The sequence below is a fragment of the Phycodurus eques genome, chromosome 10 (assembly GCF_024500275.1).
Source record: "Phycodurus eques isolate BA_2022a chromosome 10, UOR_Pequ_1.1, whole genome shotgun sequence".
Classification (NCBI taxonomy): domain Eukaryota; kingdom Metazoa; phylum Chordata; class Actinopteri; order Syngnathiformes; family Syngnathidae; genus Phycodurus; species Phycodurus eques.
The window spans coordinates 21,476,036-21,502,788 of NC_084534.1; the positions used below are offsets into that span (position 1 = coordinate 21,476,036).

The window sequence follows — 26,753 nt, forward strand, 5'->3', positions numbered from 1 at the left end:
TCGAACAAGTTCGACAGAGCACGTACAGGGGCGTCGAAAACTTTCACTGAACCTACGCCAATGCCTTTGTAAAGTCAAAAATACAGTAGAAAAAATACGAAATGAAAAACAGTATGGAGGAATAAGATGTTTTTTAAAAAAATATATTTTGCCGTGTAACGACGTACCGGTATTCTTAAATATTTGAAATGTCGTATCGTCGGGCCCGTACTGTAAATGCCCTCCGGTGGACTTTATTAGGTACACCTACACTATGATCCAATTGGGGGGGAAAAAAGAGAAAATCTATAAGAACGACTTCTCAGTACACTGCCACACAACTGCAAACATCTCTAGTATCTCTGGCACCAGATAAAACGTGATCAATATTGCATTTGTAAGGCTAGAATTGTGATAGAGCGCTCACATTTGATCTCATTAGATTTTGCAGGTGTAATTAATACTGTAGCTGGTGAGTGCGTTGCCCCACACCTCATAATGGAAGTTATTATAAGTATCATATCGGATGTTTGAACAATATTTTACCCATTGCTGTATCACAAAGATGGAAACATCACTTGCAAATTTCATTTCAAATAACAAAGAAACAAATAATCAGAACTGTGGGAGTTAGATCATTTTATTTGTTTACAAGTCACAACTGTTAGCACTGACAGTTCTGCAGTCATGATGACTTTTGCTAGTGTTTTACCACAAGCCTTTGTGAAATTTTGACCATCCACCACTGTTCAACACAACTGAACAATAACTGTAACTATAATGAAATATAGCTACAGTAGGAAAAAGCGAGAAACACCATGTAACATAGTTTCACTTGGCATGACCAAGGGTAGGAGTTATCCAATCTTAAAAATTGCACTTACACCATCACACGAAATGGCACCGGAGGTGAACTTTTTAAAGGAAAAGCTTTTTCAAAGTCGCACACAGTATAACACAAATGTATGACATACTCTTTTGTGAATAAAGTGAATACTATTAACATCTGACTTTAACTTAGGCAGCCTTAAATACAATGTTGCATTAATACTCTTCCTTACTGATGACGAGCATAATTTGCTCTGCCATGGTTACAGAGATAATTTACTCTAAATTATGTAGTTCATTATTATACTGGAAAATATTATTTTGTTCCTGTTAAGGTATCTAACAGCAATTGCCTATTGTTTCATCTCTATTTCAAACAATGGATTGAAAATTCAGGTTTGTGAAGATGTAACTTCTTGTTATAAAATAAATACAAATAACAAAAGTCGGTGAGTAACTTAGAAATGATGACCCTGGCACATAAAAATGCACTTTTTGTAAAAATATTTCATAATATTAGAAAAGTGAAAAACAGTTAGCTTAGAAATAAAGCGACAACGTAAAATGCAAAGTGCTCAGTCGGGGTAACACGCACACACACAGGCAGCAAATAATCAAATAATTATTAATGGTGACTCTTCCATTGATTCATCGTAGTGGCTTCCATTCTTGGAAGACTGAAGGACTGTAGAGACTGCTGATGCGGCATGTAACAGTTTACAAAACAAAGTTTTGGCACTTTAAAACAAGGCCCTTGTTGTGCATGATCCGGTGTATGCATGATTTGGAACGCCATTAGACACCAGGAGAACAGGTGTCTGGAAACTGCACACTGATCAAACTCCTCAAGGACACTTGACGAGAGATTTACTGTGGACAAAAAGATAGAAAGGGGAAAATAAATCGTATTTAATCAATTGCTGATTGATTGATTGATAGTGAGACAAAATTGGCAATCAGAAAAGAAAGTGTGCAATGTGATTTTCATGCAGGCGTTGATAAGAGTCAATAACAATTCACTGCTACAAAAGGGCCCTCAAATTCTTACCATTTAATCATATCACAGATGTATTGGAGAGATGGGAGAGATAGTAAAAATATAATGTGAGATTAAACAAATCATTGTTAATAGAGAACTAGACAATGCAATACGTGTAGACAGGACATATGTAAATAATTTCTTAATTTGCTCATTTTAGTTTGTAAATTTGTAAATTTTGGCAATACGAATCGTTCCCAAGAATGTCCTGAATGGGCTGAACAGACAGTTTTAAGTTGAAATGGCTTGAATCGGTCAAGAAATAATGTGAAATATCTCTTTGTTTGGAATTTCATGTTATGAAGTTTTTGTCATTTTGTGAATGGGAATAGTTAACAAGACCTGAATAAGCTAAACATTTTGAAGTTGGAATGGTTTGAGTCAGTGAAGAAATGTTCAAGGAGGGATCTTTAAAATGTGGAATTTCTATTGTGAAAATTTGTGAATTTTAGTGTGAAAAGTGTGGAATATTGAGAACGTGGGAATTCTCTCAATGTGGAAAATATTTTGTTAGAATCAGAATGAAATTTTAAAGGAAAAATAAATAGTGTAAAATGTCACTTGAATGTTGGAATTTTATTGTTAAAATGTGGGAATCTTAGTGTGAAAAGTGCGAAATTGGGGAACATGGGAATTGTTGGGATGTGAAAGTATTTTGAAGTTAAAACTGTTTCAATCAGTCAAGAAATGTTGAAGGAGGAGGGAAAAAGAGTAAAAAAATTGTTAAATGTGGCAATGTTATTGTGAAAATTTGGGAATTTTACTAAGGGTGGAATTTGGGAAATGTGGGAATTTTGGGAATGCAATTTTTTTCCCCAAAAAATGTTCTGAAAGAGCTGAATTAGTTAATTAATAGTTGAATGTCTCATTCACATAAATGTTTTTTTGTGGCGGATGAAAAGATGGAATTCTGTGATAACAAGGAATTTTTGGAATATCGAAAATAGCAAATTGCATGTCCTGAATTTTAGTTGAAGTTGGAATGATTTGAATCGATGGAGAAATGTGGTAGAATTAGGACAGCAAAAACGGGCTGAATAATAATAAACAAATTTCGGGGTATAGAATAACATGTGTATGCTTCCAGAATTGTTACATTTGGAAATATTCTAGTTCCATTTAAATAAAAAAACGAAGATCTGTTACGCATGATGTCCATAAATATTTACAACTATATATAAAAATATCTTAACACATGACAAAGATTTAATACAACAGCCGTTAACGTAACTCAAACGAATGTGAGTACTGCGGGTCCTTTTATGCTGCAATTAGTACAATTATCCTTTTCATAGCCGACAAACACAAACATGAGTTCCCAATTTAATGGTCTATTACTTATAAAAATGCATATGAAAGACACCTACAAAATAGATTCAGTCTGTTAATTACCATGGAAATTATAGCTAGCGACTGTCAGGGAGGATCGTTGTTCTTTGGATGATGCTACGCATGCACAAAATGGTGGATTTTGCAGCCAGCCTGAGCGGCGGCCCCGCATTATTGCCAGGACTTACGTGATGACTGGATGGGGCTCCCTTGCCCTTAGTCTTGCTCTTCCCCGCCGCCAATGTGGTAGTGTTGCGGCGCGCTTGCTCATGGTCAAACTCCAGGTCCTCCAGACGCTGGGTGAGGGCCAATTTTTGCTGGATGGCCATTCGTAACAGAGAGTTCAACGTCTTCTTCTCATCCTCGGCTGCCGCCAATTGCCTCTGCATGTCGTCTAGCTGGGTCACATACTCGTCGCACCTGACAGGAACAAGAGTAGAAAAAAAGAAACAAGCTCAAAAGGAAGAAATGAACGAAAACGTCCCACTGACGGCAGGGGGTGCCATTTACCCGTTTTACTAGTTTACAGTTCTACCATATGCTCTCACCATAAGCCAAATGTAGTTTCCAGATGGAAGGACTATTACATCAGACAGTTCCCACAATGCTTTGTGCCTCATCGTTCACTATTAGTGTGATTATGTTTCCAAAAAAAGACAGATACAGCATCAAAATAATATAATTCTACCTTGAAGCGAACATGCCTCTGAGAGAGGAGAAGGTGGCAGCGTCTTCTTTTAAAACCTTGAGTTCATTGCGGAGCTTCATCATGGTCTCAGTCACCATGACCTTCTCACTATCGTATTTGCTCTTCAGGTTGGCCAGTGCGACCTCAGCCGTCTAAGGAATAAACGTGATTTATACAAATCAGTATTAACCAATTCCAAATGATGTACAGTAAACCACCTCACATACATACGGCTCTATTTTTTAACTTCACCAATTTATGGATTTTTACTTTGAACCATTGGAAAACTTTATTCTCTGAAAAACTCACCAATCCACTGTTTCTGTGCTCAGGCCAATGCAAAAAAACTATTGCTTTACTGCCATTCTGTTGCATTTTTGTGCCAAGGAACTTTGTTGAAGTGAGTTGAGGAGCTTCATCTAGACAAAGGTACAGATTTGCTGCCATCATATGGCATCTTGGTGTCAATGAACTAAGGTTAAGTAGGGTCATCTTATATTTAAGTGGAATCTTAATGTTAAAACTGTGCATAATGTTACAGTGGCTTACAATAATATTAAATATACTTTTTAGGAAGAAAACCTCTGCCTCGTTTTTTTATTAAAATTTGGGCCTACTAGGCTGGTCCTTATGGTAGTACTTGGAAGAGCTCAGTGTTCCCATACAGCAAAGAATCAGAATATACTGTTTTATTTAGTTGTAGTTTGTAGTGGCGTAGAAATGCACTGCAAATGCAATTCAGCTACTCAACAGGGGTAAAATATGTTCTCAGTATAATAAAGTGCAGTTCTGTATTATTGCAAATTACAACCCCAATTCCAATGAAGTTGGGACATTGTGTTAAACATAAATAAAAACAGAATACAATGATTTGCAAATCATGTTCAACCTATATTTAATTGAATACACTACAAATACAAGATATTTAATGTTCAAACTGGTCAACTTTATTGTTTTTAAGCAAATAAACATGAACCTTTTATTAATTTTATGCCTGCAACACGTTCCAAAAAAGCTGGGACGGGTGGCAAAAAAGACTGAGAAAGTTGAGGAATGCTCATCAAACACCTGTTTGGAACATCCCACAAGTGAATAGGTTAATTGGGAACAGGTTGGGTATAAAAGGAGCTTCCCTGAATTGCATTCACAAGCAAAGATGGGGCGAGGTTTACCTAATTGTGAACAAGTGCGTGAGAAAATAGTCGAACAGTTTAAGGACAATGCTCCTCAACGTACAATTGCAAGGAATTTAGGGACTTCATCATCTACGGTCCATAATATCATCAAAAGGTTAAAAAGAATCTGGAGAAATCACTACATGTTAGCGGCAAAGCCGAAAACCAACATTGAATGCCCGTGACCTTCGTTCCCTCAGGCGGCACTGCATCAAAAACCGACATCAATGTGTAAAGGATATCACCACATGGGCTCAGGAACACTTCAGAAAACCAATGTCAGTAAATACAGTTCGGCGCTACATCCATAAGTGCAACTTGAAACTCTACTATGCAAAGCAAAAGCCATTTAACAACAACAACCAGAAACGCCGCCGGCTTCTCTGGGCGCGAGCTCATCTAAGATGGACTGTTGAAAAGTGGAAAAGTGTTCTGTGGTCCGACGAGTCCAGATTTCAAATTGTTTTTGGAAATTGTGGACGTCGTGTCCTCCGGGCCAAAGAGGAAAACAACAACCCGGACTGTTATGAACGCAAAGCTCAAAAGCCAGCATCTGTGATGGTATGGGGTTGTGTTAGTGCCAACGGCATGGGTAACTTACACATCTGTGAAGGCAGCATTCTGTTTTTATTTATGTTTAACACAACATCCCAACTTCATTGGAATTGGGGTTATATAACCACAATATTAAACATTAAATTAATACCTCTCTTCACTGTGGATCTCATTGTGTACATAATAATGCATCTAGTGAGCAAAAATAGAGTAAGTGTGGTCCTCTGACCTGTTTGTTGGCTTTGAGCACAGCTCGGAGCGTGGCGATCTGTTCTCTCTTGGTGCTGAGCAGAGACTTCACTTTGAGGATCTCCTCCATGCAAGCCTCTTTGTCCTTATCTGCCACGGTGCTCAGCTCCAGGTTGGCCAGCCTCTGGCGGGACAGCTCTGTGGTACGGTCCACCGCTTGCTGAAGGTGGCGGATCTGGTCTCGGATGATGGCGACCAGGTTGTAGATGTTCATGGGCTCTGGGCGAGGCTCAGGGGCAGAGACGACCGCGGTGTCGACCGAGTCTGGCTTTTTAGTGTCAGCCTCGGGAATGACTCCGTTAGTGAGAAGTATAGAAAACGGGCGTACTTTTGCTTCTTGCCCTCGCCTCACCAATGCTTTGCCCTCCTTGTAGTAGTCCAACATGACACGGTTGGGGGTCTCATTGTTGCACATGCAAACATGGTTGTAGAGATTTGCTAGCTCCTCACTAAATGCTATAAGCTCATCTTGGGCCACATTAAGGCTGCCGAGTGATTCACTTGCCGTCTCGCTGACCAGACGGAGCTCCTTCTCCAGACGGGCCATCTCCATTTTATCTGCTTGGCTAATCTTCTCCAGGGAAGCCAACCTTGATCTGAGCTCATGGAGGTCACACTCCAGCCTTGCTCGTTCATCTTGGTACTGGCTTCGACAATTATTGTACTGTGCCCTAAGCGTCTTGAGCTCCTGCCTCAGCTCGCCCGCTTCAGACACGGCCACGGTGTATTTACACTTTAGGATCTCCGGCCCGTTGATGTCCAGCTCATAGTAGTCTCCGTCTTCGTGGCTGTCTCGATCTTTTTCACCGTCAAGGGCGGACTGGCGCTCCTTGCTGGCCTGAAGCTTCCTCATGGCGCTAAGGTTTTCAGTGAGTCTGTTAACCGTTTCCTTTTGTTCAGACACTGTCCCATAGGCCTGTTCAAGCTGCTTCTGATTCTCCTGCAGAGTGTTGATGAGAGCCATTTTCTCCCTTTCCACCTAAGACAGAATTATGAGCTGTTTCAGTAGTGTGACATTCAGACATTTCTTATGAAATACAGTTAGAAGCATACAACCCTTAACTCATCCTTTGTCAAAGCACAATATTTAAATGTTTTTTACAACAGAAATGCACAGATACTTAAAAAATTTGTCACCAGCAATTGAAAAAGCCCTATCCCTTCTGAGCTTCAGTACCTCCGGAAGCAGTTGGTCAACTGACCTGAGGCACTGCGCAGGAGTGTAGGTATGGAGCAGCTCAGAAAGGTATGGGGGGTGGGCAAGAACATTAAGAAATTTGAAAAAAGGCTAAAGTGCACAGGCAGCCAGCAAAGGAATGCCAGAATATGAGCTATGTGCTCCCTCTTATGTGATATACTTAAGAGGCGAGCAGCAGCACTCTGAACCAACTGGAAATAATTGAGGGAGAGCTGGCTGACTCCAACATGCATTACAGTAATCTATCTGTGATGTAATAAAGGCATGGATTACTGATTCATTTTAAAAGGGGGATGTACTTTTTTTATCCGTTCTAAAACTTTGAATATTTATTACGACTCAATGTGTAGCTGTGTGTGCTTTGACAGAGCATCTTGAAATCATACTACAAGATGTGTGATGGTGTCAGTGTACATATACTCTATGTTGAGCAGAGACATTCCTTTCAGCATAACAGGACGGGAAAATAAAGTGTCAAGTGGGATACTTCACACCCCTGTCCCGCTTTCTGGAATTCACTGTACACAAATGTCGTCCTCCGATGGCTCTGAAGGCAGGTTATTGACAGGTTATGTAAAAGGAGGTACTATTTTATGAATCTCCTACCTGTCCAAGCTGTTGTTTCAGCTTCTGAATCTCAGAGATGTTGAGCTCACTCAGGAGGTCATCCACCAGGCTCGGAGCAGGCTTGAAGTCTCCTCTCTGCCCTGCCACAGAGTCATTGTCTTTGTCACCTTCACCTGCCTTGATCAAGCCATTCTCAAAGCCTCGGATCAGGTCATCGTTGTCCAGATCGGAGATTGCAGCGGGATCGTCATGGAGTTTAAGGTTATCAAATGAGATATTAAACAAGCCATTGTACACGGAGCCTCCGATGGTCACGAAGTGCGAGAGCTCCTTGCGCAGGGTGGCCTTCTGTTCGCGTTCAGTTTTAATCGTTTCTAAGGCCTCGGTTAGCTGGCGCTCAGCGATCTCCCTCAGCCGCATAGCATCCTCCAGCTGGCTGTTTAGGCACTGGGAGTCCTCCTCTAGACGGCGAATCTCATACTTGAGGCCTTCAAATTCCACCTAAATGGGTAATAAGACGTACACATAAGACTGTAAAGAATTGTGTTGAAACCAAAAGCAAAAAAACATAGGAGAGCTAACTGTTTATAAGATTTGCAGCCTTCTTACACAATGATGTATATGCTTATGCTCTGAATAATGCAATTGCGTGTATTTTTCACAGTCACTGCAACCACTTTGTCGCACCTGGTTCTGTCTCAGCGCAGATACTTGTTTCTGCAGAGAGATGTTCTCCTCTTCCAGTTCACTGTAATCCTGCAGCAGGCGGGCTTCCCGCACCTTATACTCTCGAATGTCATCGCGCAGCTGACTGCGCTGCAGCTCCACCTGGTCAGAAGTCTACTCATTGGAAAAAGTAAAAATAGGAGGAAATATGGGACATTCACTATGCATCACTTGAAACACAGTGGAAGAATCCAGTCGTGTGGCAAAAATTTGAATGTTTAAAAAAAAAAAAGAGGCTCTTACACAAAACATGACATCATGAGACTACTCAGCATAACTCACTAGAGCTCAGTTCAGCAAGCATCTAAGGATTAACTTTGTGTGGTTTGTCGCTTCTTTTTAAGGTTTATTCCAAAAGATGGAGCATCCTCCACAATAAAAGTTAAGAGGAGAAAAAAAAACAATAAAAGAAATATACCAGAAGTTATGTGCAGCTAAGCAGACTCACATTTTAAAGCAGTGAGACTCCAGCTTTACCATACACATCATCATTTGTTAATCAAAATGAATACTGCTAACAGATATTAACTTTCTTCTACACTTGTATGCAAGTTATGAATGTTAAAATTAGAACTACAGCCCTTGAATATTTAAAATTGAGTATTCTACTAATTATCCCATCGATTAAGCAATTGGATAAAAATAGATTTAGTATTATTAAACAATTACATGCATATAAGATGCAGTTTTTTTTTACTTTTTTAAAATCTACTTGGGGTCGCCATCCTCACGTTCTACTGTAGTATTATGCCTTTGTGTGTGTATGGCTTTAAAAGGCGGCTCTGGCCCGGTGAGTGACGTGGGCATCAGAGAATGAGAGTGTAGAGTTGGCTGGCTGTTAACAGGCTAACACGTCTGAGTAACTCTGCATGAGTTTTAGCCATCGGCAGCTTGTGTATACTTATTACAAGTTTGTTTTCTATTTATTCAATAAAGCAATTGAAAGTGTACCAGCGACTATGTCTATCCTTGACCACTTGTGAGGCCAATACACTACTGTACATTCTAACAAGCAATGGTAGGCAATATTTAATGACCTAACGTAGCCTAACAAAACATTGCGTAATGTCACTTTGTGCTGACAATCGTAGATGTGCTTTTGTGGTACATATTGCAGTTTATCTTACTTTTTAAGTGTTAAATGATCCCAAACTTTGGACATTCTATGTTTTTTCAGACTCTTTCCTCCTGACTCGCTGCTATGGTGCCGACTTATTTCTACAGAGTGGTACATGTGAATGCATTACCTTTAGTCCTCGTGTAAAAAAATCTGCAAAACGCTCAGGCAGAGATTTTGCTTTAACCTGTCTTTGTAATCAAATTATTCGAGTTATCCGATTAATCGTTGCAGCACAAAGTATTCCTTAAACTACTGCCTGTACTGTTAAAACAACAGTTTGTCTGTGATGGATTTATTTAATTCCTAAGAGATTTGTTTTTATAAACTCAAATAAATGAGGTCAACTAGTGTCTCGGAATACTCTGCGTTTGACGGTACTTTCATCGCATTCACCTCTCTCATTTCCAAAGCGATGTGTGACAGGCGCTCATTCTCAGCTTGCACACTGGCAATTGAGACTTTGGCCTGGCGAAGGTCATTCTGCATCTCCAGAACCTTCTGTTGGTACTGCGCCTCTTTACTGGCCGACTCCAGGATCAACGATTCCTCCCTGCTCTCTCCGTCTGCTGCCACCTTCCTGTGGGCTGAGTGCACTTGCCCGAAGGCCTAAGGACAGAAAGGATAGATAAACATAGCAACAAACAGGGACAGAAAAACACGCAAGCAGCCAGTTTTCCAAGTCATTTATTTTCATGAAGCAGAATTATCTCTTTGGAGGCAGCATCAACTAAAACTGGAACACACCAGAATTGCAAATACACTTAGCGTTGATATGAATTGCCTGCTATGAAGACAACAATTAAAACTGTTCTGACATTAAAAAAAAAAAATATATATATATATAATCTAACCACTGAATTGGTCAATCATGGCTCCAGATCTGACGGCATTCTTGCTGGGAAAGGAAGTAGGTCATCATAATCATGAGACCTTCCTAAGAATGACCTAATACTGAGAGTCAGCTGACCATGATTTACCCCACAAAAGACTTCATATGGGTGATCATTACCTACCATCAACATACTATTGAAAAGAGGTCATAATTTATACGTCGGAATCAATATTTTTTGTACTAAACACTGGGTAAAATGCCAAATAGAATCTACTGCATACCCTGCAAAGGGAAGTGGCTGGGGGTGGGGAGGTATCTGTGGTCATGCAGGATGTGGGAGTTGTACAAAATGTATTGGAGGAATTTGTGCAGGGTCTGTACTCAAGTTGGACTGTTGTCTTTCTGTGTGATGTGATACTGTTTGTATTTCACGTTTGCCACAGAGGCAGCCATGAAAGAAGAACACGGCAGAGCATACCGTGAAGAACAAGTCCGGACATGTGACAAGACACGTTTCTCTCTTTCATAATGAAGAAATTATTCCATCATACGCCAAAAAGCTGCCGACAAACGTAACTCAAGTATGATGGTTAATCAGAAACATTTCAGAATCACTGGATATTTTCTACACCTGCACAATCCGAAGAGATTCAATATAACTAATGTTCTGTCATTTTAAATAATTTCCCAATGAATTGACAGAGGTAGCATGGTGGTTGAGTGGTTAGCACTCTTCCTCACAGTTCTGAGGTTCAGGGTTTGAATATCGGCTCTGGACTATCTGTGTGGAGTTTGCATGTTCCCCCCGTGCTTGGGTGGGTTTTCTCCAGGGCATCTGGATTCCTCCCACATTCCAAAAACACGCATGGTAGGTTGAGTGAAGCCTCTAATGTGAGTGTGGATGGTTGTGTTTCTCATACGTGCCGTGATTGATTAGCAAGTGGGGACAAATTCAGGTCTGACCCCACCTCTCCCAAAGTCAGCTGGGGTAGGGTTCAGCTCAACCTTGACCCAAATCAGGATAAACGGTATAGAAAATGGATGGATAGATGGTACTGACACACATGGAAATATAGAAATATGACAATTTTGTTGTGATTGTGATTGGCATTAACATTAGGGGTGCACCTATATGGTACTCTTGACTCGTACTCAAAAAATGCTCTAATACGAACACATCGATACCTTTTTACCAACCTGACAACTAACTTCCAGGCAGGGGGAGTAGGAGCCATGTAAGCTATGGGGAGATACTTTATGGTAAACACGGATAACACAATTTTTTTAGCTGGAAGTAAGCCCTGGTGGGATTAAGTATTATTTCAGTTGTCTTTTCACTTTTATTTTACAACTTGTGGTGTTGTCAAGAACTAGTCTTGTATATTTTTACACTCTTTATTTTGTAGTTAACACACAGGTAATATGGTGTCTGTATTCCTACTTGGATATTCACCAGATTCTATGTTCTTTTGCGCTTATTTCTTCTTCAACTCTTATCGACTGTATGTACTCCTTTTACAGAGTGTCCCCTAGTGTTCAGACTGTGACACCACATAACTGAAATACCTTGTGTTAAAAGGCTACATTTAAGTGAAATGTGTGGCAAGATATTTAAAATGTCAGGACAGAAAAGTTACTCAAAAGTGTTATAGCTGAGCAAAACTTAGGTCATATTCAAGAAACGTTTGTTTTTTAACAATGTCATTAATATAACATATTTTCATCACAATTGCGAGACATGTCAATGTCAAAATATTTAATAATAATCATTAGTAGGATGCAGAGCAGTTGGAGCACTGCAAACTACGACCACAATAAACAAGTTGTACCATTTTGTGTATAAAAAAAAAGGACATTATCTTTTGAAAGGCAGATGGGGTTTTTTTGCAAATAAAACTGAGCTCTTGTATTTCATCTCATGAGACCGCGCAGGTGTAGCCGCGAGTGAATTTAATCATAGAAGGAAAACCTGAATAATTCAAGACAAAGCTAGGCTTTTCTTTTTAGCTTGCTTTTACGTAACATTCTGATTAAAGTCTGTATGTTGTTTGTAAGTGACCTTCGACTGACTATGTTTCAAGGGTGACCTTTTACTACCTCTTTGAGCTGATCCAGCTCCTGTCGGACAGCCTCATGCTCGCTTTCCAGCTCATCAAATCGCTGCTTGAGCTGTTGTTTCTCCTCCAGCACCACCAGTCCATATTCCGCCGCCTGGATCTTTTCCTGCGTCGTTTCTCGCAGCTCCCGGGAGAGTCGTTCCACCTCGACTCGGAGCCACTGGGGCCCGGCCTCGGTCACCAGTACCGCTTCGGGATATTCCTGGTCCGCCATGGAAATGCTGGCGAACCGCAGCCTCCCAGCGGTAACGGGACCCAGCCCTGGCTAGCAGGAGCAGCGAAGAAAAGCGAGCAGGACTTCAAACCACTGCCCTCTTCCCTTTGAAGCGCATTGTTGGAACTCACACAGCTTCAGTGTGCTTTATTCGCTTCGTTACACATCCCGAAGGCTCGCACTCGTCGACACTAATGCCATTGTCGGTGACTTTTCTTGGGTCGCTCTATTCTTGAAGCTGACAGACGAAACTTGAGTGGAGATAATCGAGTGGAAAAAAAATGCCCCTGCATGACATTCAATTTAGTGGAAAGGGAAATGTAGTTTAAGTATCGCATTAGTCCGTCCGCTTCACTTGTCAAATGAACCACACATACCGAAATGCATTGCGCGGGCTCTGACAGAATCGAGGATACATGCGCTCAATTCAACGTGACACTGCCATCTACAGGCACAAAACGAAAACTACAACGCTTTTAGACATTTCAAACATTTTTGAATACCAATTTTCTTTCAGAATGTCATTACTCTTCCTCACAAGAGTCGTGTTATTAGCGCAGTCAAACATTCAGATGTTTTCTATCCCATGAATATGGACGAGTATTTTAACTGAATCTATGAAATCTCTTGAATTTATGTCGTAAATATTTTAGGTTAAATATTACAAATTTCACGCAATCGAATTTGCATGCCTCACTCGACTGAAGTTATCCAAGTTATCGCTTAATGTGGTAAAAATTAGATTTACTTAAATTCTGTGTAAATTCTCAGTCATCCAGGTCATGATAATCTGAAAAAATGTAATTGAGACCTACCAACCTTTGGATTAAATGTGAAACATCTTCAAGAAACAAGAAGAGTCCAGTTGCCTCAGTTCAACTTTTACGAGCTTCACTTTATAGGAACATTGTTTATTTTAAATACTGTAGTTGTATAAAATAATTCTGTTTACTTCTATTATTATATCTCTCTATTATCTACTATTTGCTCTCCAATTAATTCCAGTCCATCAGGATGTTTACTGTTTTGTCCCATAACCTCCTTGGCAGAGCTAACAAAAAGTAAAACACTAAGAGTCAAATGTAGAGGGCTTTATTACATGAAAGAATGATACTTACAAAACTTCAAGTAACAGTTCTTAGGTTCACAAGTCAGACTTAACTCTACCTGCACGGTGACAATCAAACTTTTGCATCAGGAGGGGAGGAGCCTCCCCACCTTATATAAAAACACAAAGTCAACGGCCACGTCATTACGTACGGTGCGGTAGTGCGGTCCAAGTGTATGGCTGATGTATGGTGCGAATGGGAGGTGAAAACAACAAAACGCAATGCTGAGAAGAACCAATTCAACATTTGAATCATCTAAGGGTATGACCTGGGTTTTTTTTTAATGCAACAATTTAACCAATCTACACTTGTTTTTTGTATTTTTTTCTCCACTACTACACACAACAACTCACACCTTGTTTCGTTCTGACACTGTTGTCATAACAACTACTTTAATACTAACCACCCACCTGGCATCAAGAGCTACATTTGGAATAATATATAAAAACATGACTTAATGATGTGACTAAAAAAGCATTTCAAAAACATATGGAAGCATCACAATGTATTTTTGTTGAACATGTAAAAAGTGTGTGTTGCTGATGGCCACACTTGGACAAGATGCGATATGTATATTAGTGTGTGCACGTGCGTGTGTGTTGTATTAGTGTTTGCTTTTGGTGTGATGGGTGCTTGGAAGAAGAGAAAATCACAAAATCACAATACTTGAAACACTTACGGGGATTCACAGGGAAGAAAAGGAGAGAGCTGGGTGTCATGTGACTCACTTGACTGTTGATAGGTTTGGTGAGAAAAACGGTGGGCCAAGGGAAGGGATTTACTTGGCATTGGTGGAGGTGCTGAGCATCTTGCGTACGGCCTGGGTGATGGCATCACGGTCGATGCCATAGATCTTGAGAAGCTCTTGCGGTTTGCCGCTACGCGGCACGTGCGACACGGCTAGACGATGGAGATTGAAGCCACTCTCGTTGACGACTGCCGAGCACACGGCCTCCCCCAGGCCACCTGTGAGACAAAAATATATCACATAAAAGAAATGTCAGGGGAGAGGGGGGGAAATATAGCCCACAGGTGCACATGTGGCCCGCTCCGGTCTTTACCCCGGCCCACCAAGCATTTATATTATTAAAAGTCCTCAATTTCAAGACTCCTGCCATAATTTATTTCTGTTTATTCCTCTAAAATTGGTTAGTTGAAATGTATTGATTCGTTGTATTTTGTAATTTTCTCATTCAATAAGAAAACTAATTGAGTTACTGCATTATATATTTTACTATATTTAATGTTATTATTTTACTGGATTCATTAGTTATGACGACGATTATGAAATAAAAGAATAATCATGAATTATTATTTTATTACAAATAATTTGTTTTAAATTGCATTCATTTTGGAGGTTTTTTTGTGCGGTCTACTTGGCTTGGATGTAAAATTAATAGACGAGCCAGTCAGTATTGTCCAGTCACGTCTGTGCCATCACCCATCCCCACTGCCTTGGTAAACCAAGGGCATGGCTGCCTGTGCTATCTAGGTCACAAAGTACCCCACGGGCACATGCTCAGTTAAGGCAATGTGACAGCGCACTGCCTAGTTGACTTCCACATTTTGGAAAAGCTCCATGATACCTTGTCTGCAATGAGGGCGCTCTAGAGCCACCCAATAAGCAAACTCCACCGCATTGTGTCCTTTTTTTCTTTAAGCCAATGAGAACGTGCCACCACAGCACACATGATGATGCGGTCCAACACGAAAACGCACCAGCTGCACAGATGCATCCACATCGAGATGCTTTTTGCTGAAAGCCTGGTCGCTGTCATGCAATATGCAAAATATTACCAGCAACATTACCTACCTTCATAGTAATGGTCCTCCACAGTGAGGATTCTTCCCCTGGTAGCACGCGTGTGGTCAATGATGGTCTTGGCGTCAAGAGGTTTGATTGTGAACGGGTCGATAACTCGCACATATATCCTCTCTGCAACATCAAGGTTCGATAAGCAAAATTTATTTTTTTATTTCTTTAAATTCCAAGTTTTTAGACTCACAAATACCAGATAAACACTGACTGTACACAACACTAGTTACATTACTATAGGGGGAAAAAAGTTTGTCAGAAATGTATTTATTTTAATATTTATTTGTATTACTGTGGTCATACTACTGCCTGTTATTATATGTTGGCTACCTTATTCTACATTATCCATCCATCCCATTTCAATAGTGCTTATCCTCACTAAGGTCGTAGGTGAGCTGGAGCCTATCCTGACTTTGGGCAGGAGACAAGGTACACCCTGAACTGGTCACCAGCCAATCGCAGTGCACATTTAGACAAACGACTATTCACACTCACACACTCACGCCAATGAACCTAACATGTTTTTGGAGAACATTCAAACTCCCCACAGGAAGACCAGAGTTGAGATTCAATCTCTGAACATTAGAAATGTGAGGCAGATATGCTAACCACTCATCCACTCTACATTAGAAGGTTGAGATATAAGACGCAGCTCTTGGCATGATACAGCACACCTCATATAAGAGATGATATGTTCAGTTAAATGAAAGATCGTACTCACTGTAAATTCTTGTTTGACATTACCTTTCTTTAGGTGTTCAGCTGCAGCCAGCGCTTCATGCAGTGTCACTCCAGCAGCCACCACAGTCACCTGATCCTCTTTGCTCTGGTACACCACCTGGCAAAAGGGAAGCATGCATGCTAATTTACTGTACACCCATAAAACCGGCACATCAGCGTCAGTGGAGAAATTCCTACCTTAGCCTGTCCAACATGGAAATCTTCATTGCTGTTGTAGATGACAGCGTTGTCTTGGCGGCTGGTTCGGATATAGCAAACACCCTTTGGGAAGCAGAACAGAAGGACAGCCAAATAAATGTATCCCCCCCCCCCCAAAAAAAAAAGAAAAAAAAACATAACTATTTTTATGCAAAGCACACTCGTTTTACCTTTGTGGATGCAGCCAGTTCCACAGCTTTCTCTGCAGAAACTGCATCGCTGGGATAGAAGATTGTTGTTCTAGGGAGGGCCCTGAACATAGCCATGTCCTCCAACCCCATCAAGGAGGGCCCTTCCTCTCCTGTAATATATCCATTAAACTCTGTGATAATTGTTTGAATATGGCAGATAATCCTACACGTTATAGTCTGGGCAGGTGAGAAGCTGCATGCAGGAGACATACTCGACGTTGCATGCATGAGGTGTACCTGCGCTAAAAGAGGAACACTAGGTTCCTTGCAGACGGCTTCCAGGGCAGACAGGAAGGGAGGAAGAGGGGAGGAGTGAGGACTAGTGGGGAATTGGACACGATTAGAGGATGAAGGAGAAAACTACAAGAACGGCACTCACACAAAAATCAAGAGGAGTGAGGTGCTCAGATTTAAAGAAATTAAAGTTCATGAGGGTTATTTTCTTTGAGAGGTTGGGACTTCTTACTAACCAGTGGACAGGCCGCAGTGGGAGCCACATAGATTGATGTTGCTATCTAATATGGCTGCCATGCGGAGCTGGTCATAGGCACGTGTGAAAAAGGATGCCAGGGTGCTGGCAAACACAACGTTCCTCTCACGAGTGGTACATCCCATGGCAACACTAACCTAGGAAAGGAAAGGATATATACTCTAACTTTGGGGGAAAATCATTTGACAGACAAAAATAGTACAGTGGAACCTCGGTTCAAAAACTTTAATTCATTCCAAGTATCTTTTCGCGAACCGAAAATGTTTGGGAACCGAAATATAAAGACGAAGACAAAACAAATGGAACTAGAATTAATCCATTCCAGCCCCAGAATCAAGCTACGTTTACCTTGTTTTTAGGAGTTTAGTTAAAAAGAATAGTTTGTCTCAATTAATATTTAATATCATTAAAACGATTTTGAAACACACCAATATTATATTTGTTTTCAAGATAAGTAAAAGGGAAAATATTCTTTATAGAGCAAGGAACCATTATTGATAACATATTTGTAACATCCATCCATTTTCTGAGCCGCTTATCCTCACAAGGGTCGCAGGAGTGCTGGAGCCTATCCCAGCTATCATTGGGCATGTGGCAGGGTACACCCTGAACTGGTTGCCAGCCAATCGCAGGGCACATATAAACAAACAACCATTCGCACTCATATTCACACCTACGGGCAATTTAGAGACTTCAGTCAACCTACCATGCATGTTTTTGGTGACGTGGTAGGAAACCGGGAACCCTCAGAACTGTGAGGCAGACGCTCTAATGGTAACATACAGTAACTGCTAAACTAAATGGATGTGGGGTGCCATTTGTAAAGCGGCTCACGCAAAAACAATAGCAGCATATTTTCACATTTAGCTTCTAACAATGTTTAAAAAAAAACTAACTTTACTTGTGATTTAACACTATAAACACACTCTTACTTCCTTAAGCTTTTATTTTGGTAGCTCTGGTTATCGGCAGTTTGAATTCGCATAGAAGCTAAATATATAGTTTCCCTCGAAATATTTTGATTTAAAATTAACGTTTAGGTGTACATTTTGATATTTGTAACTTGACAAACAAATGTCCAAAAAAGTGACTCTCAAAAATTCACACCAATTTTTTAAACATTGTTTGAAGCTAAATATGACCTGTTAAATTCAACACGAGCCGCTTTTACAAATGGCGCCCCATAAATGGACAGCACCCAGTCACTATAAGGAAGAGGAACAATGTGATTGATGATAATAATAATAATAACGATTACCTTTTAAGCTACTTAAGCAAAAATAAAAATGTAATATGTATTAATATATACATTTTGGGGGTGGTGAGTTAGATAAATTATACATACAAATATCAACCTAAGCTCTAACTTGCTACACAATAATACAATACTTTCAGCTGATCTGAGGTTTGTATGATTTTAGGAGTTAAATGTTTTTAACAACAGTATTTAACAACAGTTTTAATCAAATACCAATTACTCTTAGCAATAATTTAAAGGTTATTATATGCATCTTACCAGATCTGCCCTTCAAGTTTTGACTTTGCATCAGCCAGATGGCTCCACCCTCCCATCTAATTAATATTTCACTTGCCGTGACTGCTTACCATCACACACATGCCTGACCTAGATTGGAGTCGTCTGCACTTGGCGACACAACAGCAATGCCATTTAAATAGCTGTTCTTCTACAATGATCATCGTCATAATAATATTCATGAGCTCATAATGACGCATGTCGAGGATGAATCTGATCACTGGTGCTGCCGACAGTGACCACAATAAAGCAAATGGGACATCTCTTTACCCGCCCTTACATAATAGGCTGACAACTCATATATAATTTACTACCACATTTGACCAGCTGTCAAATGTATAATCATAGATGATTCAAACAAAACCATTCATTCACAAAAAAAGTAAAAAAAAAAAAAAGAGAATAGTTGACCAATCGAGGCACCTTGTTTGGCAACTTAAGTGGTAGTTCATTACGAGGCAACAAAACCGAATGATGAAGTTAATGAAAAACTGGAAACTGTGTCATGTTGTCATAATATACATTGGTGACCGTAATTGATCTTAACAGTGGAGGTTCCTGAGACATCCTACCATATTCTGCTGGGCAATGTAGCACTCCACAAAACGATTGGGATGCTCATTCTTGAAGATCTCTGAGTAGGTGAGGTTGTTTGTGTCTCCATCAAGAGCAACAACGCGCTCGTTGTAGCGGCCTAACTTGGTGATCGCCATCCCATAGGCCTTACGCGTGGCAATCTGTGAGAGGAAGTCATGCCAGTATTACAGGTATCTGCCTTGTGTGGTCTCCGCAGACTGTGTGAGAACAACCTTTTCTCCAGGTTTGTAGGTGGGTGCGCTGGCCATGCGGATGTTCCTCAGGCTCACTGGGGGTGAGTCCTCTACGGGAGTAGGGGGGTACAGGTGCTTGCTGGTGTTCATGATCCGACTCTGCAAATCCTTCATGACCATCTCGGCCATGTCTTTAGGCAGAGTTTTGGAGTGCCAGCCAATCTTATCTTCTGCAGCTTAAGACACAAACAACATTACATTATTGCATTAGATAGATGTTACAGACAGGGCTTTACTAGATATTTTCAGTGACTGATAGTTACCTGGAATGCCTTTGCCCTTGATGGTTTTGGCAATGATAGCTGTGGGCTGATGGCGTGGCTGGCTCAGAGCCTTGCACAGCTCCTCCACACTGTGTCCATCCACAATGATGGCATGCCAGCTGTATACACATTACACACACAGACAGAGACACACACACACACACACACACACACACACACACACACAGTACTTCACATGAGGAATTTGGTTATCAAAAGTATACAAAGACGCATACATATGCGCACAAAAGAACTACATTGTGACTCAGTAGAAGGCAGATGTTTTGATCTGCCACAAAAAAAGATTCATGGCTTCTTTTTTTTTTTTTTTTTACATTTACATATACAGTACATATACATACTACAATAATCTTTCAAACCACCTGTCTTCCCTCTCTAGAATACTGCACACCAACACTCAGGCTAGCGCTACCCTATCTAACCTATGTGAATGAACTGATCAAGCCTGTTTGGATGAGAAGCGAAATATCTTCTTAGACAACCACAACAGTCCAGTTTCGATCAATTCAATGCTTTGAGAATAATTGTAAAAAGTATTAATTACATCGGCTTATGGTTTACTTTATAGAATGGTCACAGATATACTAAATGTATTCAAGGAAACATACAGAAGTATGTACTATAAGCCTAACCCTTCACAGAACCTGGAAATAATGAATTGTAAGCACAAGTAAATTACTTTTTTACATTAGCAACTCCATTGCGATTCCAGTACAGTATACTTTTTAAATTAAATTCAATGATTATTGGCTCGGAGTAATCACATACTGTAGCTCTACTGCCCTACAGTAAGGTGTGAAGTTTAACTGAATATGCCTCCTCATGTATGATTGGCTTATGCTAAAAAACTAAAAAAACATATGTGCATTTGACATACATTTGATAAAGTAGCCTTTTCGCATACTTCTTGGCATCTATACTGGGGATTTACACTCTAACTTTATTAAATAACCGTTACGTATACTTTACAATTACTACAGCTCATCTAAAGTATGGTTGAGCAGGCTTGTACAGTATTACCCGAAAGCTTCACAGCGTCTCTGGTATTTCTCGGCATGATGCTGCAGAGGCGCAGAGTCACTTTGGCTCAGGCGGTTGATGTCCATGATGGCCACTATGTTGTCAAGCTGGTAGTAAGAAGCGAACGACATGGCTTCCCACACAGAGCCCTCTGACATTTCGCCATCCCCCAACAGGCAGTAAACACGGTAGCTGCAGCGGAGAAGAGTTGCACCATTAGTGTGCGTGCGCTTGTGTGCATGAAGCGTGAAAATGCTATCTGACACTTTTCCAGTTAGATTGATTCCTGATCTGACAGCACACTTGCTAAGCAAGGCATTATAAAAGCTTCCTGAGGCTTCTGAAGGTGTTGCTGTTGAATTTCACACCTGCACCTCAAATTTGATTTCCATTTTTTTCTCAAACTCTCGTAATTGTATTTGGAGAACTATTTTGCATGCAGTTACAAAAGTAAAATGAGTAATGACTTGGAATTGGTTTGCGACAATAAATTAGAACAATCAACTGTGGATAAATCCATGGTTGAAAGAACAAAGTCAGGGTTTTTTCAGAGAGGAAATCTGCTAGGGAAAGATGTGAGATGCAACTGCTGGGTTTGTGATTATTAGAGCAGAAAAATCAGGAGAGCAGAGCATGTAGCCACAGCGCACGTCAACTGTGTGGACTATCCGAAAATTGCTCCTAAGAAGGCATGATATAGACCACATTAAATCATTTATCTTGTGTGTGCACATCTGCACAAATCTGAAGATTGAGACTTTTTTTTTTTTTTTTTTTTTTTTTAATGTAGCTGTTCATGCTTGTGAGGGATTACCTGGCTTTGTCAAAGTATTTCCCTGTGTATGCCATTCCACAGGCCACACCGAGCCCCTGTCCCAAATAGCCAGTGGTTACATCCACAAATTGCTGCTTCTGAAATGAAACATCACACAAATCCATTTGATAAAAAATGTCTACACACCCCTGTTCAGATGCCAGGTTTTTGTGGTATAAAAAATGTAGCCGAGAGGAAATAAAAATCCACCATTAATGTGATCTATAACTTGTACAACACTTATGATTTTGCTTTCATATTTTCGAGAGGCTTTTCCTACATTTTTATTTTGCTTTCTGGCAAGTTATTTCAAACTGTTCATAATTCCCCCCACGAGATTTTGTGGCAGTCAATCAGTGCACAAAACCTGCTTTCTTCTGTTTGAAAGCAAAACAGAATGTCAGGAAAACCCTACTATAACATCTTTATTTAGGGTTAATCAGAGGCTCTTTAAATGGTGGCAATTGGGTGCCGACTCCTCTTTAACATGAGTTTGAATGTGAATCGTTAATTCCGAAAACACCCGCATCTTAGTTAAAAAGAGGGTGTGGACACTTGTGCAACCAGATTATCTCAGTTGTTTATTTGTAATTACTCCCAAAGATAAAGAAAAAATCCATTGCGTTGTAGAGGTTATAAGTCGCATTAATGGTGGAAATAATTTTTTAAATGATTTATCTTGGTTTAATTTTTTTGAATCACAAAAGATCTGGCATTTGAAAAGGGGCGTGTCGACTTTCTATACACTGTATATTAATTTGTGGCCGGTTGGCTGAGTTCCGGAGCACTTGATGTCTCCTTACAGGGACAAGGTGGCCCTCCAGGGAAGAGTCAACCTGGCACATACTGAGCAACTCGCTCTCCTTTAGGAATCCTGTTTCAACCCAGATGGAGTACAAGGCAGGCGCAGATTGAGCCTAGGATAGAGAAAATAGGGAAATCAGTATTGGATCTTATTTGTAAATTTTCCTCCGTTCGACCGCCAGGCTCGCACCTTGGACATAAGGAAGCGATCGCTGTGGAAGTTTCGTGGATCCTCGGGGCGGTACTTCATGGTGTGGAAGAAAAGCACAGACATGATTTCCGCCACGTTGCAGCATGATGTGGGGTGTCTGGGGGGAGAAAGGAGGAGAGAGGGCGGCTTTCATCCTGGTGTCACAAGTGCACAAGCATGCGATGGACTTGCCAAAAATCTTACAAAGATGCTCAAACAAGAAATTCAGGTTCCCATTAAAACATGGTGCATATTATGTTATATGCAATAAGTGGCATAGAAACCAGATGAAGAGTTTCATTGTAACTGCACTGTCTATTTGTATTAACTTGATATGAATTAATTACAAACAAGGAAAACAGGTGATTGCACAGTGTAGGCCTTTTAATAATTATTTGAGTGTCTAATATGTGGATTAAGGAAAAATGAAACTAGAATGTAAATGCTGTACAGTAGAAACTGAAAAGACGAACTGCTGTTTTGACACAAAGACCACCATCAAGCCTAATGGCGTCTTGAGGGCTGTATACTACATTGTACTATATGTCTGGCACACTACAGTCATGCATAATGCATGTGTATTTGCAGTACAAAAACTCTATTTGAGTATTTTATTGCTTGAGGAATAACTTGATAGAGGAAATGTACAAACTGTAAATAGCAGGTAGACTATTTATGGTCAAGTAAAGCTTTGTTCAGTTTTTTTCTTTGTTAGGTGTTATGCTTGGCCCTTTGCAATAAAAGGTCAAGTGTTTTCTTTACTTCAGTTCGATAATTAAAAAACGGAACGTCAAATGTAGCTTTTTATATAGAGTGCATCATTAAATAAATCAATGGAAGAGGTTTTCTTAATTTTGAAATGTAATTTTGTAATACTGTTTAAAAATAATGAAACTGAAAAAATGAGAAAATCAACTGTAAATATTTTATGTATTTACTCTTATAGTTCTATCAGGCGTATTTTTAAGCAATACTTTGTATACATGCATGTACTGTATATTGTGCACTATACTGCAAAAGCAAGTATATTTAATAGTCTAAAATATGCAGTCAAGAAGGATTAGTCGTTGCAAATGCTATGCTGAATATTTTTTTTTTAGTAAAGAGAGAATATGAGAGAACATCTGGGATTGAGAAGATTGTGTCAGTGAAGGAGTAGAACAAAGGCAGGACATGGTCTTTTTCAGGCCCTTCGCATCAAATTCACCTCGGTGTGTCCAAAATGTATGTACAGCACATAAATTGGAGTGAATGTTGCCTTTGGCGAAATATCAAGCTGGCAAAGATTTCATGACATTGTGCTTGAACACTGTAGAAGCACAGGTGTTTATACATTCAAATGTGAAGAATCCACTCACCCCGCGCCAGCCGCCGTCGTCGCCTTGATGGAGTTGATCCTGAGGCGATTGGCGATGTTCCTCAACGCCTGCACTGTCTGTTGGTCAGGTTTGTGGTAATCCTCCATGAAGGCAAAATGTTGAGCTCCAACAATCCTTTGCTGGTAAACGTGTGAAAGTGTGAGGACGGGGCAAAGGTGACGGAACCTGAAAAGGTGCAAAAGATGGCGGTAGGGACAGACAGAAAGACAATGTAGGGGAGTCCTGATTGATCCTATCAGGTATGCAGACGCATAGATGTGCAAGAACACACTACATACACACTGGCAAAAATCACACAAACCGACACGCACGCATCATTAGGCGCAGAGGAGGGGCAACAGAGTGACGTACACAGCTAAAATTGCATTGCACACATTTCATTGGCTAGGGAGGAACAGGGTGACAGAGGTATGTCGCAGCAGTGCGTGTGTATGAGCATATAAGCGGGGAAGCGGTGGGGCTGAACATTTAGATCCTAATTCCCTTTGACTTTTCTGTCAAAACACATAATTTAAATGTGGTGGTTTATTACCTTTTGTTATTTAATCCCACCTGAATGATTACTATGCGCAACTGTACACATTTTAGAATTTAAACTCAACAAAAATGTGAAATAGGCAATGAATAAACATTAGCAAAAAGTGTAAAGAAAGTGTTTAGTAACTTCCTCAAAAGCTCAGAAGAACCTTCACGCTCATTTTTTCCTCCGCCCAACATCATGATGCTCAGTGATGCTGAAGACACCCTGAACTGAGGAGGACACAGTGTTCTTTCCTGAGATGTTCCCTCCAGGCAGCCACACCTTAAGGACCATGAGAACAAGTAGTACAAGTAGTTATGAAATGTGGACATCCAGAAAGCTATTTTAATCACTTAAATTTGTGTTTCTGATTGAACAAAATGCAGTAAGTGGAAAAACCACGCTACCACAATTTGCAATAGCAACAATGGCTTTGTTTTTTGTCACGTGAGAGACGAATACAAATGCTTAACCCAAATTCTAATCCCTCGGCATGTGTGCTAGAGCGCTGATGCGTGGTTGTCGTGCAATCTTTGCATCTAACGTGCATCCACACTAGATTAACTGTGTTGGCCTGCCATCAAGAGGATAAATCTTGATCGTGCACAGAACCTTAGCGTTTGCATCTACTGGACAGGCAAGAAGGAATACAATATAGACCAAATAATTACAGAGAAGTATTTTGAAAATTACAGCTTTTATGATTATGCCTTTATAATAAAACAATCAATGAGAACATTTAGTAATCCCCCCCACACATACAATAGGAATTACAGCCAGGGTTTATTCGTTTCGTGACTGTTATATAGGAAAGTACAATTACTTCGTTACTCTACTTAAGTAGATCTGTACTTCATTTATTTTACAGATAACTTCTTACTTTTAGTCCCTATTTGAATACAGATGTCTGTACTTTCTACTCCTTACTTTGTCAAAAAAAAAAGCTCCTTACTTTTTTCAACCTCCAAAAAGAAGGAAAAAAAAGAGATAATCAGGTTGAGATTGCAAATGACTGATTGATTGAGGTCATGTGGACTTACATATAAGGCGGGGGGGGGGGGGGGACGACAACAGTGAAGAAAAACAGGGACAACAGTGAAGAATGTGAACCTCGAAGCATTAAGAACAATGATGCAACAGATTCTGAGAAGAAACATATTCCCCATCTATGGCCTAATTTAGATTTCTCACTTGTCAGCTACAAGACTGATTTGTGGAAAATAAGTGGTGTTTTGTGTCAGTCTAAATAAAAACACATACAGGCTATTTTTATTTTCTCAGTTATCAGTAGCTAATTCAGCGTTTTTTGTTACTCAATTTGCAACATTAGCAAAGCTACGCAAACACGTTTTGATAGTGTGTACAGTGATTTTTTTTTTTTTTTTTTTTACTTTACATTACGAGCAGTATGCAAGTTAATAAAACAGGAAAACTACTTTGTGTGCAGAAGTTTCTTTGTCTAATCTGCAGTTATTAAAATAGATATTTTATGTAACTGATCATAAAACTTCATTTTTACTTTCATACTTTAAGGGGGATTTTGCAGTTTTGAAACCACAAGCAAGATTTGAAGGTCCCCACACTTCACTAATCCTAAATAATCCAATTTCACTTCAAAAAATATTTATTACCAATGCATCCTTGTTTATCTATCTACGCCATCAGAACAATTAAATGCTCATTAGAAGGTACAGTAAAATTGTATATCCACCTGTTGGCATACATACAACAGAATAAGCCTTGACCTCCTGCGATTATATCAGATTTGTGTTCAATTAAACCAGATTTCACAAGTCAATGTGTGTGTAAATTGAGAAGAGATCCTTACGTCAGTATTCCTACTTTTTGTGACATTTTGTTTTATGTAAAATAGGTGCTTGACACAATAAAGATTGGGAAACACTGGACTATAGTGAATGCACTGCAATAATTAAAAATCTTACCATGAATATGTCTTATTTCTAGTCAAAACTACGTAAAATAAGACTCATTGCGTAAAAAAAAGTAACTTGTTTTTAGACAAAATTACAATTGTTTTAAGCTAATTTTTACTAGGAGAAAAAAATTGCCTTTGGAGTAAGAATTGTTTTTACTTATTTCAAGTAAACTTAGTTTTACTTATTTCAAGTAAACTTAGTTTGAAAGTAGAAATGGTCGAAACACAAATAATCTTTTAGGCGACGAGTCTCATTTTAAGTGAGATTAGTGTTGAGATTC

General features: G+C 39.8%; 2 protein-coding genes across 2 annotated transcripts; both read right to left on the reverse strand.

Annotated features, from left to right (window-relative positions):
• Nucleotides 1-586: 586 nt before the first annotated feature.
• Nucleotides 587-12,908, reverse strand: bicd2 (bicaudal D homolog 2 (Drosophila)). Its single transcript, XM_061687592.1, has 8 exons — nt 12,383-12,908; nt 9,847-10,059; nt 8,295-8,447; nt 7,647-8,108; nt 5,823-6,821; nt 3,864-4,015; nt 3,364-3,595; nt 587-1,677 (listed from the first exon to the last, which is right to left on the reverse strand). The coding sequence occupies exons 1-8, from the start codon at nt 12,614-12,616 to the stop codon at nt 1,675-1,677; spliced, it is 2,448 nt and encodes an 815-aa protein (XP_061543576.1). The 5' UTR covers nt 12,617-12,908; the 3' UTR covers nt 587-1,674.
• Nucleotides 12,909-13,692: 784 nt separating this feature from the next.
• tkta (transketolase a) lies at nt 13,693-24,315 on the reverse strand. The gene is made up of 14 exons (XM_061688705.1): nt 23,996-24,315; nt 22,638-22,755; nt 22,447-22,560; nt 21,644-21,741; nt 20,830-21,021; nt 19,789-19,907; nt 19,505-19,701; nt 19,268-19,432; nt 17,142-17,298; nt 16,651-16,781; nt 16,460-16,543; nt 16,286-16,379; nt 15,539-15,661; nt 13,693-14,691 (listed from the first exon to the last, which is right to left on the reverse strand). Exons 1-14 carry the CDS (start codon nt 24,100-24,102, stop codon nt 14,504-14,506), a joined length of 1,887 nt encoding a protein of 628 aa, XP_061544689.1. The 5' UTR covers nt 24,103-24,315; the 3' UTR covers nt 13,693-14,503.
• Between the last annotated feature and the right edge of the window lie 2,438 nt (nt 24,316-26,753).